The sequence below is a fragment of the Myotis daubentonii genome, chromosome 3 (genome assembly GCF_963259705.1).
Source record: "Myotis daubentonii chromosome 3, mMyoDau2.1, whole genome shotgun sequence".
In the NCBI taxonomy this organism is placed as follows: Eukaryota; Metazoa; Chordata; class Mammalia; order Chiroptera; family Vespertilionidae; genus Myotis; species Myotis daubentonii.
Window position 1 is genome coordinate 118,615,812 of NC_081842.1, and position 16,096 is coordinate 118,631,907.

General features: G+C 37.1%; 1 protein-coding gene across 4 annotated transcripts in view; it reads left to right on the plus strand.

Annotated features, from left to right (window-relative positions):
• Nucleotides 1–16,096, plus strand: part of LOC132230615 (E3 SUMO-protein ligase RanBP2-like) — a 96,765-nt gene that overhangs the window by 22,964 nt on the left and 57,705 nt on the right. For 3 of the 4 annotated variants that reach the window (XM_059688336.1, XM_059688334.1, XM_059688335.1), the window contains exons 3-9: nt 1,010–1,121; nt 1,872–2,024; nt 5,451–5,681; nt 6,031–6,176; nt 8,625–8,817; nt 11,552–11,639; nt 14,196–14,405. In XM_059688336.1, coding sequence (XP_059544319.1) covers nt 1,010–1,121; nt 1,872–2,024; nt 5,451–5,681; nt 6,031–6,176; nt 8,625–8,817; nt 11,552–11,639; nt 14,196–14,405 — 1,133 coding nt within the window. Of the gene's footprint in view, nt 1–1,009; nt 1,122–1,871; nt 2,025–5,450; nt 5,682–6,030; nt 6,177–8,624; nt 8,818–11,551; nt 11,640–14,195; nt 14,406–16,096 lie in introns of those variants that run through there. The other variant, XM_059688337.1, reaches the window with a different exon arrangement.

Consider the following 16,096-nt stretch of genomic DNA (forward strand, 5'->3'; position numbering starts at 1 on the left):
TTTTCTAAAGATTGTCCTGGGTTAGAATAAAAGACAACCATGCTTGTATCTTAATTTCTTCCTGGTTACATATCTGGTACATTAATCAGCTGGAAAACAGCAGTGAATACAAAATTAAACTTTGATTTCTGGACAGGAGTATAGCTTGTATAAAAGATTTTTAATTTACTCAGTAGGTCACACTGAGGCTTTGTCTCACACATAGTATGGCCAGAAAGGCTGTTGATCTGATTTGCTGATTTGCAGTTGTGGAAAGGAGGAAATGAAGAGGGAGGTAGATACTAAAGGCATATATGGGAAGATGGAAATGCTGATAAGGAAAGTGAGAGCACTTTTATTTAATAGCATTGGGCTGTTAACCCTCCTTATTAATGTGACACTTTTTGCTTCATTGTTGCCCTTAGGATATTACTCACTGAATCTAGAAGATATTTCCTTACTTTTTAGTTGTTACTTGGTTTAAGAAATGAAAATGACCTGTATTTGATACGATATTTAGTAATTTTTTCTCTGCTCTAGTTTAGCTGGATACACAATACTGTTAGATATTGTTTTCTTTTAAGATAAATATATTCTCTTAGTTGTTATTTGGGAAATTGTTGCTCTTTAGTATTCACATTATGATGACTTAAAATATTTACTCTCATCACTTTCTGATTTTTATGCAAACTCTTTAGTGTTTTTCCAAAATGTAATCAGGAAGAAAAAACAGTTCATGTATTCATTTATTATGTGGGTAGCACTGGCAAAACCATTTGATAAATGTAGCATTTAGTGGTAATAGTATGTTGTCAGCTTTGTATGTGTGTTTGTGTTTAAGCATTATCCTTTTGTGTTTGAGTACTTTGAGTTATCTTCATATTCTAGTTTAAATAGTGGTAGTCAGTAATTATAATAATATAAATTAGTTGAGTGATTGCTTTGGTTTAAGATATACCCTTCAGTTATTTAAATATAACTGTAAATGTGATTATTTAAAGGTTACTTTTTTAATATTGTTTTTAAACAGATACATATCTACATATATTAATGTGCAAGAAAGGGATCCCAAAGCTCACAGGTTTCTTGGTCTTCTTTATGAAGTGGAGGAAAACATAGACAAAGCTGTCGAATGTTATAAGGTAAACTATAAAATTAAAATTTAGGCTTTGTACAGCCAAACACACAATGCCCAGCGTAATTTATATAATAATTAATTCAGATATTTATTATGGATGCCACGAAAACAAGGTATCACAGTACTATTAAGTGACACAGCTTAGCCCTAGCAGTTTGGCTCAGTGGATAGAGCGTCGGCCTGCAGACCAAAGAATCCTGGGTTTGATTCTGGTCAGAGGGCACGTACCTTGGTTGCAGGCTCCTCCCTGGCCTGGGTTCTGGTTGGGACTTGCGTAGGAGGCAACCAATCGATGTGTTTCCCTCACATCAATGTTTCTCTGTGTCTTTCCCTCTCTCTTCCACTCTCCCTAAAAAGCAATGGAAAAATATCCTCAGGTGAGGATGAACAAAACAAAACAAAAGAAAACAAGTGGCACAGCATGGAACTGATTTTAAATTATTTGGCCTAAAGTACACTATAATTTGTAATTAAGAGGTTAGCACTTTGAGAAGAAGAATACCTATAAATTTTAAGCCTAATGTGGTCAGAAATGCTGTTCTTATATGTGTGGTTTCTTTTTTTTCCTTCTTCCTGACATAACTAATAAAAACATACTTTTTATTTACCTTCAAAAATATTTCAGGACATTAAGTTTAATTGTAATAACTTTGAAATAGCATGTTATCATTTAGGAACAGAGTTTTTCATGTGTATATATGAGTATCTGTACTTTAGGAACCCTACTAATTTATTATTTATTTTCTGATTTCAGCGTTCAGTGGAATTAAACCCAACACAAAAAGATCTTGTGTTGAAGATTGCAGAATTGCTTTGTAAAAATGATGTTACTGATGGAAGAGCAAAATACTGGGTTGAAAGAGCAGCTAAACTTTTCCCAGGAAGTCCTGCAATTTATAAATTAAAGGTAAGAAAAAAAGGAATAAAACATGATAAAAGCAGTTGGGAAAACTAAAGGTAGTCACAACTATTTCTAATATTTGGAGTTAAATGACTTTTCAGTAGGAGACATTAAAATATTGTGTGTGTGGGTGGGGAGTTGATGGGTAGTGGGTGAAGGTGGTCAAAAGATATAAACTTCCAGTGATAAGATCGTTAAGTTCTGGGGATGTAATATGCAGCATGCATGGTGACTATTAACAATACTATGCTGTATATTTGAAAGTTGATAGAGTAGATCTTAAAAGTTACTATCATGAGAAAAACTAATTTGTAACTCTGTGAGGTGATGTTATCTAAACTTACTGTGGAAATCATTTTCCAGTATGTATATATCAAATTATTATGTTGTATATCTTAAACTAATACAATGTCATATGTCAATTATACCTCTAAAAAATAATGTCAAAAAAAAATATTTTTCTTCAAAACTTTCTGAGCATATGCTGTCTTATTAGGCACTATTATGCTTTACAAATGGTATCTCACTCTTATTCAATTACTAACATTTTAGGGATTTACAGTTTTATAACTAGATGGTGGAGCTAATAATTAAACCAAGCTGTTCGATACAAAATTTTTACTTCATTTGGTAAAAATTATCCATAGGATGACAATTTAGGGTTATTACTATCTAAAAATGGAAAGGATTGTGTTATGGGATAGTGAGGTTTTCAAGCAAAACTTCAATGACAGTTTCTCTATGATGTTACAGGTAATTACTAAAAATGATAGGAAGTTGTTGCTTATATATTAACCAATTCTGATTTTTATTCTTTACGGAATATAATATACTGGTTTGCAAAATAACTCTTGGACAAAGTTTTTTCAAATGTGCTAGCTAAATAGAATTTTAAGTGTATAGTGTTTTTAAGAACCACCTACCTTCATTATACATGTTTCTGATAGAATTTTAACAATTTTTTATTAGGAAATAATTACAGGTTTTTCACTGGAAGTTGTAAGATTGCACAGAGAGATCATGTGTATACTTCATCCAACTTTCTGTAGTGGTTACATCTTACGTAACTACAGTATAATGTAGACCTGGGAATTTGACATTGATACAATGTCTATGTATAGTTCTTTTAAATTTTATTACATGTATAGATTCATGCCCAGCTGGTGTGGCTCAGTTGGTAGGTGTCGTCTCATGCACTAAGGTTGCCATTTCGATTCCTGGTCAGTTGTGGCTTGATTCTGGTAGGGGGCATGCAAGAGGCAGCCAATCAGTGTTTCTCATCAATGTCTCTTTCTCTCTCTCTCTCTCTCCCTCCCCCTCCTCTCTTTTTAAAATCAATAAAAAATATTTAACCCCCTCCTCTCTTTTTAAAATCAATAAAAAATATTTAAAAAATCTATAAATTCATGTCATCACCACTGCAGTCATGATACAGGCTTATTAAGTTTTCTTCTCTCCGCGAGAAGCAGCTGGGTTTAAAATATTAATCTAAAATGTTAGGTCTAAGTGTGTAAATTTCTTTACCCTATTTATTATCTTTGTGTTATGCCTCAAACATAATTCCCCTATTGGCCATGACAGTTGAGTCCATTTGGTGACAGTGACATTAAGGAGCATTATAATGATAGGAGATTATTTTTCTTGCCGTGTATCAAAAGTTAGAGAGATGCTTCTGCAGGATCCTGGATTTGTTTAATAACTCTTTAAAGATGTTTAAAGCTAAACCTTTCTTACATGTAACTTTCTAGCAAAGGAATTCTGATTTTTAAAGTTTAAGGCTTAAGGGAAATAGTTTTTTGGCATTTATTTAATGAATGAAAATATTGGTATGAGATCTTGAGTATGAGAGTAGAATTTTTGAAAAGCATTCATATTGGTGTTCATCTTTACTTATTTCTTTTTAAACATACACTTGAAATCTAGGGCTTTTTGCAGATATGGAAAGGCCAAGTGTAAGTTTATGGAAGTGATCGAGAAGAAGTAGAGTGATTGGTAAGGAGAGAGGGCAATGAAAAAAATAGCTCTTATAGAGAGCTTGGTTTTTGCTAGGTGAAGGGAGCAGAGAGAAGTAAGTATAAGTAGATATGACAGAATGGAATTTACATCTGATGGCTTCAGTTTTCTCAGTGAAGAATGAATTGTGATCGTAAGTTGAAAGTGAGGGTTGAAGGAAAGTGTGGGAAATTTGAGGAAAGAGGAGGTGTATGAAGTTATATTTTTAAGGAATGGAGAAAGTGAGTCTATTAAAGGTACAGTAGGATTTGTTCTAGGCATTACCAGTTTGAGATTTCCTAAATTTCCAAATGCCCTTAGTGGCACAGCTGTTATTGTAGAGATACAGAGAACACAGATGATAGGCTTCTTCTAAGGAAAGACATGGAATTAATTGAGAGGATGTGTAAGCAAGTAGTAATTATGGATATTGGGATTATGGCATTTTAACTTAACAAAGGACTGTGTGTGTGTGTGTGTATGTTTTATGGAAAACTAAGACTTGGTGATGTCACTGTATTGAATGGAGCTTTCATGTAGTAGATGTAAATATATGTGGCAGTGAGGTTATGTGAATTCCTAGTGAGGTGGAAGAGTAAGAGGAGTGTGGTGGTCTGATTGGTATGACCAAAATACATATTTTGCAGACGTTTGTCAATGTCAAATGGATGGCTGGGGCTGGAGTTGTAGAACCAGTGGGGATGAGGTAATTAAAGAACTGAATAGCCAGGCAGTTATATACCTTGTACATCTTTCAGTTGATAATGACAGTAATTGATAATAACCAATGACAGTAAAGGATGAAGGGAGAGTTTTCTATTCCAGTTGCTAATGAGGAGGAATAGATGGAGTAGCTGGATAGCATGTCCTTTAGAGAGCAGGGTTCTAAACAGGTATGTGACAGTGGGTGTGAATAGGTCACAAACCCCACTTCCTCTACTTGTATGTACATTAGCAGAGAAAAAGCTTCCATGGCAGAGAAATGATGGCGGCTATCTCAAGTTATACACCATTCAGTTAAGACCAGAGAGTGAAGACACTGAGAAGATAGTGAACAGTAGGAGCTCCAGTGTAGGAGCATAGTGGACAAGGGACTGAGTAAGATTTAGGGAGATCCAGAGTAGTTTGAGAATAAGGACCTGGTATGAGGATTGATGGGAGGCCTAGGCTCTGATAATGCCTGGGATGGGTGTACAAGGATGGGTAGTAGTCCTAGTAGTCTTTGAGGGGAAATGGACAACTATATAATTGCAGATGTTTGCACATAACTTTTTTGAGGTTTAGCTTCAACTCTGAAGGGGCTAATAAAGTATGTAGGATAGTATTTCTGGTTTCAATTTACTGAAGCTAGACACGGTAGAATGGTGCTCACAGGAGCCATGATGCGTTTAAAATTGCACAGGTGTTTTTCTAAATTAATGTTTTTTTATTTTAAATTAGGAACAGCTTTTAGATTGTAAAGGTGAAGATGGATGGAATAAACTTTTTGACTTGATTCAGTCAGAACTTTATGCAAGACCTGATGATGTCTATGTGAACATTCGACTAGTAGAGCTGTATCGCTCAAATAAAAGATTGAAGGATGCTGTGGCCCACTGCCACGAGGCAGAGAGAAACGTAGCTTTGCGTTCAAGTTTAGAATGGAATTTGTGTGTTGTACAAACCCTTAAGGTAGGTAAACATTGCTGGGTCTCTACACTTCTATATAGATAATTACCATACATGCCTTTAAGCAGTGCTCCCCAAGATAAAAATTTCTTTTATTTATGTACAGCACCTGTGAAATGAAATTTTTATTAGGATGTTCTCAATTTGTAATTGATAGTTTGGAAAGATAAAATTGACATATTTATGTGTGTGTGTTGTGTGTGTATGTACTTATATAGCTATATGTTTTTATAGGCTGGTGTAAAAATGTGGTTTTACAAATAGGAAAGGGCAAAGGAATTTGTAGGCATAAACGGATAAGTTTTATAACAGTTGATAAGTTTTATAACCTATTGTTCTTTCTACAAAATAGGAATATCTGGAATCTTTACAGTGTTTGGGTTCTGATAAAAGTAACTGGCAAGCAACCAATAAAGACTTACTTCTGGCCTATGCTAATCTTATGCTTCTTACGCTCTCCACTAGAGACATACAAGAAAGCAGAGATTTATTGGAAAGGTATGTTATGTGGACTTACGTGTAAATTACAGATTTTCTTTTTGTAGTAATTCAGTTCATTGGTCTAAACATCTTTATTGCATTTTTATAGTGCACCCATGGGTAATATTTAATACGATGAACCACTTGGAAGGAATTCTTCTTGTGTGGGGATATTATAATTGGTTTTATACGGCTTTGATTTTTAGAGAACATAAAATTGTTCAGGCTTGATTAAATTATTTTTATAGTTAATATTCAATTTTGACATGCTTAATATAGAATCAATCTTGAAAATGACTGTTCTAACTGTTCCATATTTTATTTCCAAAAATGATGTAATCTTGAGAAAAAAAAATCGAAGAACAAACTTCATTTGTCAGATGTTCTAGTATAAATAGTTAGCATAAGTAGTATTTCAGAAACAATAATTTGGCTTAGAAACAAGATAACGAAAATATAATACATGATTTTTCTGTTTTCCTAAATTTTGATTTTTTGAGGACCAGTGTCTCTTTTGTTAAAATAAATGCCATTAAACAAAAACAGCACTTGGATTTGCATAACGATGTTAGTTGAGTAAAGGGTTTAACTAGGGCTTGTGGGCCAAATATGGCTATCTGATTTTGTACTTAAAGTTTCATTGGAATAAATCCATGCATCTGAGGACCATTTGATTTAGAAGCACTGATTAGTACATAGATTACAAATAATAGTGAGAAATACAATTTATTTAACTCTGTAGTTATATGGTAAGAAGAGCAATTACGATATTGACAACCGAAATATCTTGAGAGCTTGTTTGGAGGTTCTAGCAGGGGAGCGCAGCTACTCGTATACCCTTGACCGAAGACCGGTCCTCTCCTCGGGGGGGGGAAGGTCGTCCTCTTCGACCGAGCGCGCAGCTTCGGGAGGGACGCACATGGATCGGTGAGGGAGGAGGGGGACACCCACCTAGCCAGCCAGATCAGCCGAATCAACCCTGGCGATCAATGGGGTGACAGATGTCGCAGCCAGATCGCCCTCACATCCAACAACCGAAATATCTTATCTGTTACTTACTTATAATTTGAATAAGGCATACCTAATTTTAGAACTTCCAAGTTTGAATTAAATAATGAAACCATATTATTGAGAAGAAACTAGAAAATTTAGTTTCCCAGTTTTATCCTGGTATATTATGAAACATCCTATATAATCCTATATAATAAAAGGCTAATATGCAAATTGATCAAACAGCAAAATGATCAGTCGCTATGACGCACACTGACCACGAGGGGGCAGACGCTCGACGCAGGAGCTGCCCCCTCGTGGTCAGTGCACTCCCACTGGGGGAGTGCTGCTCAGCCAGAAGCTGGGATCATGGCTGGTGAGTGCAGTGGCGATGGCGGGAGCCTCTCCAGCCTCCACAGCAGTTGGACATCCCCTGAAGGCTCCTTGACTGAGAGAGAGTGCAGGCTGGGCTGAGGGATAACCCCCACCCGCGAGTGCATGGATTTTGTGCACCAGGCCCCTAGTCAACACTAATAAAAGAGAAAAATGGTAATTGGGCGTACGAGCTACCCTTTTCATTGGCTAATCAGGGCTATATGCAAATTAACTGCCAACTATGATTGGCAGTTAACTGCCAACTAAGATTGGCAGTTAACTGCCAACAAGATGGCGGTTAATTTGCATATGTAAGCACAATGCAGGGAGGCGAAAGGGAAAGCAGGAAGAAGCCCCCTGCCACTGACAGTGATCGGAAACCCAGGGGGGAGCCAAGAGCTGGGGGGCAGGGCAAAGGCGGCCCTGGGGCCGCCTTTGCCCTGCCCCCCAGCCATGATCGGAGAATCAGGTGCCGTTTCCGCCCTGGCCAGTGATAGCAGGAAGTAGGGGTGGAGCCAGCGATGGGAGCTGGGCACGGTCGAAGCTGGCAGTCCCAGGAGCTAGGGGTCCCTTGCCTGGGCCTAAAGCGAAGCCCACGATCGCAGGGCCGCTGCAGCTGCGGGTCCCCGCTGCCCGGGCCGGACGCCTAGGCCAGAGGCGTCAGGCCTGGGCAAGGGGCCGATCCTGCGATTGGAGGGTGATGGGGGTCAACGCCTGAGGGCTCCCAGTATGTGAGAGGGGGCAGGCTGGGCTGAGGGACACTCCCCCCCCCCCCCCCACACACACCCAGTGCACGAATTTCGTGCACCGGGCCCCTAGTATACCATAATAAGTAATCTTATTATTTGATCTATATCTTTTCTATGAATGGAGGGCTTGAACTAAGTTTTGTAATAGGTCATTCTAGAGGTTTAGCTTGAAGTGTAGGGCATATATGGAATAAAAATAAGTACTAGGTGATTCATAATTTATAAAATAGAGAAGAATGGATTGTTAGGAGTTTGAATATGGAAGATAAGCTTGAAATAAATTTATTAAATATCGAAGCCATGATTCACAGTGCAACAAATTTTAGATCTGTTTAATATTTTAATATTACAGTTTTGATGGTGCTCTTCAGTCTGTGAAATCTTGTGTGGGTGGAAATGATGAACTCTCAGCTATTTTCTTAGAAATAAAAGGACATTTCTACATGCATGCTGGTTCTCTGCTTTTGAAGATGGGTCAGCATAGTGATGTGCAGTGGAGAGCTCTCTCTGAGCTGGCTGCATTGTGCTATCTCATAGCATTTCAGGTAAGCCTTATTCAGTTTTGGGTGCAGTTTCACTGAGACTGTCAAAGTGTTAACCATTATTTTTAGGTGATGAGATGCTGGCTCTTATCCTTTCCCCAGTCAATTTTTTTTTAGTTTTAGTGTTTGTTTGTTTTTTAGTGAGTTTGCATTAATTCTGAAATGAAAAGAAATAAGCAGTATGCAAAAAAAAAAAATGCATTGAGCTCAGTTTATAAAAATTGTTAGCTTTAGAGAGTGACCTTTGCTTGAGGGAAAGCAGAGGGTTCACTGTAGAGTTACTATTAGAGCAGGCCCCTCCTTGTAGTTCATATCATACAGATCTTTGACCACTCTATATTTGTCCCACTGTGTTAAGTGCTACTCTTTACTTTGCACAGGGATTTAAGTTCTTAAGGAATATATTTATAGTGAAAATGAATGAAGTTAAAGAAGTTTGCTAATTTACATAAGCACTGAAAGGTTCTTGTGATTAATATTTTTATAGATTCTCAAGTAGCTGACAGTTTCCTTATTTTTAATGTAAGCTGAAATCTATTAAAGTTTTTAATATATTTTTTGTAAAGTTAACACACAGTCAACTATTTTAAACTTTGATGTTTTTAAATAGTAAAAACTAAATTTTCCTCTTAACCCATTCACTCAAGTCTCCTTTCCTAGAAGACAACCAGTGTTAACAGTTTGGTGGGTATTCAGAATTTCTCCTGTATATGTAAGCATATACCCTTTCTCTACTTTTAAAAAAACTGTTTTGCGTCAGTGGAGATGTGCTTTATTTACTGTTGAAAACCTTACTGTTTTTCCATTGTTCCATTTCAGCACATAGACATTTACCTTACTCTCTCTTTATCTACCACGTTTCCATTGAATGGATATGTAATGGAAGCTTACATACTTGAATTTTACATTATCATTTGTTGTAAAGCATAATTATCAAGCAGAAGTGTGGACTGGCATAGGGCTCCTTATGGAATCATGTTAGGCTAACTTTAATGGTAAGGTTTTCAGACTCTTGATCAAAGGAGGGCTGTGGTTCCAGTAAGCATACCTGAAACCTTTTATTAAAATGAGGAGATTTTACCCTATCCAGCTTGACCCAGTGCATAGAGTGTAGGCCTGTGGACCGAAGGGTCCTGGGTTCAATTCCTGTCAAGGGCATGTACCATAGGAGCAGGCTTACCCCCCACTGGCACCCCCCCCCCACCCCCCCCCGCTCCCCTGGCTGCAGAGCAGGTTCAGGAGGCAACCAATAAATGTGTTTCTTACACATAGATACTTCTCTTTGTCTTTCCCACTCTCTTCCACTCTGTCTAAAAATCAGTGGAAAAATATCCTTGGATGAGGGTTAAAAAAAAAAAAAAGATGAGATTTTGACTTGAGTTTAATGTGACTGAGTGGGTTCATGACTAATTAACTGGTCACAAATGATAGCTATTGAGTAATTTTGTATAAGAGGCCAGTTTTATGAGTTTTGTGCTCTTTAGCAGCTGTAGATAAAGTTTGGCATCATGTTTAAAAACTTACATGTAAGAGAGTACGCTGAAAATTCCGTCTACCTTTGTTCCTTAGTCATTTACTTCTCTTCCCTGAAGGAACTAATGTTACTAATTTGTAGTGAGTTCTTCAAGAAATTTTTTTATGCATAGATGAGCACCCACACATGCCCACACCCACACACTTATGCATTCCAACATCCTTATATTCTATTTGTTTTGCTTTATGAAATATTTTATTGGTAGTGTTTCCATATCAGTACAATATAGTAAGCATAACATCCTCATTTTTTTTTTATGGTTGCATATTACTCCATTCTATGGATATACCATAGTTTTTTTGTGGGGAGGGGTGGGGGTTTAATCCAGTGCCCTTTAGCCAAGATATTAGGTTACTTTCGTTAATCTACTTCAAATAATTCCATTGCCAAAATCCTGACATCACAGAGGTGTGTGCCATTACACTCCTCTGCTAATTAAGAAACTCATTAGAAATTAACCACAGTTACCCCAGCTATACTTATATGGTTACTTGTAGGATATTTCTAGTAAGTGATCATTGCCTATGACTGAGCATTTTCAGTGATGGACATTCACTACATTTCAAGATAGCCCTTTGCATTTTTGGATAATTTGGTTCTTGGTGTTTCCTTATATGGAGTAAAAATGTTTTTCAAGCTGCTACCCATTGATGTTTTTTCTCTTGATGATATTTAAAAAGTCTAACTCTTTTACAAGGTAATTTTCTTAATATTTTTTCATCATTCTTTCAGCTCTTTTTTTTTTTTTCTTTATTGATTAAGGTATTCCAAATGTGTCCTTATTCTCAGCTCTCCTTTTAGGATAGGGCTTGGTATCCATTTCATCTCTTGGTCATTCTAGTTTATCCCAATGTATCCCAAATTATCTACGCTCTTAGAAATGTTCTGTTCAGTATGGCATTTCCAAGTATGGTTCCAGTGCTGAGCAAATCTCTGTTTTGGTGTTTCTGTTTCTGCAGGTAGAAAAGTTCTCTAAACACTCCATTTCCCAAAAATGCCATTTGAATGTGCTTTTAGCGGGAATTTCTCAGGAATGTTCTTTGCAGGCATCTTTTATAGATTATCTTAATTCCTAGGTTCCAGTCTAATAATTGGTTGGTTAACTGCGTATCATCAAAAAAACATAATGTAATAAAAAGGACCATCTTACTATTCAGTATATGCGTATCACTAAATTAAACTTTTTGATTATAAAATTACCAGGTTCCAAGACCAAAGATTAAATTAATAAAAGGAGAAGGTGGACAAAATCTGCTGGAAACCATGGCTTTTGATCGTCTGAGCCAATCAGGTAATAGTGATGTTTTATTTTGAAAAGAAAAAAGGAAAATTCTCTGTTAAAATGCATCTTATGATAATATCATCTGTCTTTTTGGGAGAGAATTTGTTATAATCATGTTTCTCTTTGTCATACTGGATTAGGGTAAGACAGTGGTTGGCAAACCACGGCTCGCAAGCCACATGCGGCTCTTTAGCCCCTTGGGTGTGGCTCTTCCACAAAATACCATGTGCGGGTACTCACGTACAGTGCAATTGAAACTTCGTGGCCCATGCGCAGAAGTCGGTTTTCGGCCTGGGCGAGTCTATTTTGAAGAAGTGGCATTAGAAGAAGTGGGGGATGTCGGGCGGGCGGCGGGAGACGCAGCGCAGGGGAGTTACATTGTTTTGAGGTACGTTCGCTGAGGTCGACCGCTTCCAACTCTCCCATCCACACTCATCTATCTGAAACAAGTATACAAGTGTGGATGGGAGAGTTGGAAGGGGTCGACCTCAGCGAACGTACCTCAATCAGGTTGAGGACGTTTTTAGCAAAGGCCAGCTTAGGAGTACCCTAATTAAGTTAAAAACAATGTACCTACCTATATAGTTTAAGTTTAAAAAATTTGGCTCTCAAAAGAAATTTCAGTCGTTGTACTGTTGATATTTGGCTCTGTTGACAAATGAGTTTGCTGTCCACTGGGGTAAGAGATAAAGAATTAGAAGAAATGGTATATTTACCCTTGCCAATGTGGCTCAGTTGTTTTGAGTGTCATCCCATTCACTGAAAGGTTTCTGGTTTGATTCCTGGTCAGGGCACATATGTAGGTTGGGGGTTTGATCCCATCAGGACACATACGCAAAGCAACTGATCAATGTTTCTATGTTACAGTGATGTTTCTCTCTCTCTCCTTTCCCCTTTCTCTAAAATCAACACATCCTTTGTTGAGGATTAAATAAGTAATTTTTTAAAAAGTGTTATATTCTGAAATAGGAACAATTATTTGATATTGTGTGTTACCAGATGGAGAAACTTCTTAACCTCTCCTCATTCTAGCTGCTAGAGCCTCCATCTGAATATTTTAAAAAATAGTTTTTATACTAAGAATAATTACTGATTTGCCAGCCATTTATCAGTTGCTTGCAAGACTGCTATGGGGGCTAAAGATGAAAAGATACAGACCTATCTCTTAAGGAACTGACAACATAGTAAGGAAGATAGAGGAGTATATTCACTTTCTATTAGGCTCTTGGAATTTGTAGTTTTATTCCCAGTTTTGACTATTTGTGATAGATCCTAAATGTTTATTATATGTTACCTGGTTTTGCTAAGGCAAAATCATTAAGTTATTCATGTAGCCGGGGACTCAAGCAGTGAATTGAAGACTTTCTGTAGGAAGCAGCTTTGGTAGAAATTGCATGAACTTTGTAAAGAGGAAGATGTAGTATTAAATAAAAGTTTCTGTAAGCTTTGGTCTGTAGTTAGGCTATTGGTCTAAGTTTACAATGCTGTTCTAGTTGACAACCTACTTTTTTTTTGGTGGGAGGTAGACTTTTAGTTCTTAGAGAAGTGACTTTGCACCTTTTTTATGTCTCCCTTCTACCTTTGCAGGGCTGTCGTAGGTACCTTTGCAGGGTGTCAGTTTTACTGTCTTTGATCTGGACATTTCTGAGCTTGTCTCTGCACACTTTTGGAGAAATAATAGTTTGGTGATAACCAAACCTGACTGACGAGCAGAATTAACTACAAGGAGTATTTTTTGTTGTTGTTTTTAAACAGTTTAATTGAGATAAAATTAACATACTATATAATTTGCCCATTTTAAGTATACATTTTAGTTATTTTTTCGTATGTTTATAGAGTTGTGCAAACTTTACCACAATTTAAGAACATTTTCATCCTCTCACAAAGAAACCTTATACTCATAGCAGTCATGCCCCATTTCCCCCCTAGTCCTAGGTAACCAACCATGAATTTTTTGGTCTCTTTATGGACATTTCTATATGGAAATTTCATATAAATTTAATCATATAATATGTGGTCTTTTGTGTCAGATTTTTTAAACTTAAAATAGTATTTCAACGTTCATCCATGTTGTAGCATGTATCGGAACTTTATCCAAGGGGTGTTTTTGAAATAGATTACTCACCCCAAACCTGTGGAATCAGAATCTCTGAGAGTAGGGCCTGGAAATAAGTAAAAAGCCTTTTAAAGGAGAATTCTGACCAGCCAGTTTTAGAAATGAGTGTATCAGATCAGAGAATTTGAGCTTGGCCCTGCTCTCCTATGGCCACTTTTAAATCCTACACTTTTCCATTTGAAATGTAAATATTTTTGGTATTTTTCACACACATTCTTGTCTTTCTTTCCTTTTACTCTAACATGTAGACACAGATACTATTAATCCTGGAATCTATATTCATTTTTTTGTACAAGCACCCTTTTTGTTATCCACATGTGGTTGTTGGGTTGGATGGTTATGTCTCAGATAATTGTTATTTCCTCTTGGTGAATATGAATAAAACTATTGAGAGATATGAGTACAAACAATCTGTATACTTTAGATGATGGAAATAATTTGTTTTTCAGGGCACATGCTGCTAAACTTAAGTCGTGACAAGCAAGATTTTTTAAAAGAAGTTGTAGAATCCTTTGCCAATAAAAGTGGTCAATCTGCATTGTATGATGCTCTGTTTTCTGGTCAGTCACCTAAGGATAGCTCTTTCCTTGGTAGTGATGATATTGGAAACATTGATGTGCAAGCACCGAAAATTGACGATTTGGCTAGATATGATGTTGGTAAGTTGTATCTTTTAAAGAAAACATTTTGAATCTTAATTTTTTTATATTAGGAGAAAAAGAAGCAGAAAGGGAAATAAATTGTTCATACTCATCTTACCCAGAGCAGCAGTCGCTAATCGGTGATGCGCTGACCACTGGTGGTCCGTGAGGTCCAAAAGGCTGCTGACTGCTGGTTTAAGAAAACCTTTGGAGCAGTAGTCGCCAAATGGTGGTCTGCGGGGTCCGAAAGGTTGGCGACCACTGACTCAGAGATAATGAGTTAAGATTTTCCTGTATTCCTTTCAGGTGTTTTTTTGGGGGAGGAGTGGTGGTGGAGGTGTAAGAGGTTGGTAGTGGGTTGTGGTGGCATATGTCTTTCTCCTAAATAGTTGTTTATACTTCTACATATGATTTGTCTTTCAGCAATTCTCTCCCATCATATCTACCTTTGTAAATATGATGGTTAATGGCAATATTATCCGTTTCATGAATTAATCATAATTTGCTTGTTGCTTTTTATTGTTGGGTATTCAAGACATTTCCAGTTTTTTCACTATTAAAAATAAACTGTGGCCCTGGCTAGCCTCGTTCAGTTGGTTGGAGTGTTCTCCCGTACCCTAAAATGTTGCGGGTTTGATTGTGTCAAGGCACATACCCAGGTTGCCGGTTCGGTCCCTTGTTATGGGCACAAGCAGGAGGCAGTCGACTGATATTTCTCTCTACCTTCTCCCTCCCTTCCTTCCTCTTTCTAAAGTCAATTTAAAAAATCAATACTACTGTGATGAAAAATAATATAAAATGTCTCCATTTCAAATTTTTCAATAGGTTCATAAAAATAATTACTGGGACAAAGTTGATGAACATGTTTAAATTGCTTACAAATTGCCAGAAAGGCTGTACCTCTCTATGCATCCAGAAGCTCATAACTTCTTCAGTACTGAATGTCTTCTGTGAGAAAAATTCTCTTCACTGTCCTAATGGATTAATGTTGTGGTAGCACATTGTTTTAATGACTCTTTACTGAAAGGCAAATCCATTGTTTTAAGATTTCTTAGTGGGTAGCTATTTATTTAGCCCTTGTCAGATTTTGTTTTATTGAGTTCTAGTGAGTCTTTTTTTTTCTTTTTTCATCAGATGGACTTGAATAGAACTGTCTCTATTAACTTTTTAAAATTCCTAGACATAAGTGTGAATACCTTTAATAAGAACATTAACGCCCAGCCTGGCTGGCGTTGTTCAGTGGTTGAGCGTTGACCTGTGAACCAGGAGGTCATGGTTTGATTCCTGGTCAGGGCACATGCCCGGGTTGCAGGCTAAATCCCCAGTAGGGGGCGTTCAGGAGATAGCTGATCAGTGATTCTCATTATTGATGTTTCTATCTCTCTCCCCACTCTCTTCCTCTGAAATCAATAAAAAATATGTTAAAACACATTGCGTACTGCATAGAAATCTCTAAGACATACGCCAGTGACCGCACGTTTTTGGGCAAACTGCACGTTATTTAAATCATCATAATGCACTTTAGGTGTTGTTTTTCAATAATTATAACATTTTTATTTACAAAAACAAAGTTCCTAGTACTTTTTTAACGTAGGGTACTGCGTAAAACATTTTCCTCTATGAAGAGGGACCAAACAAAATTTACATAAGTATCTAGATTCGCTCCTTTTTCCATGGGTGTGAAAAACGAGAACAATCGTGAGCGGTCC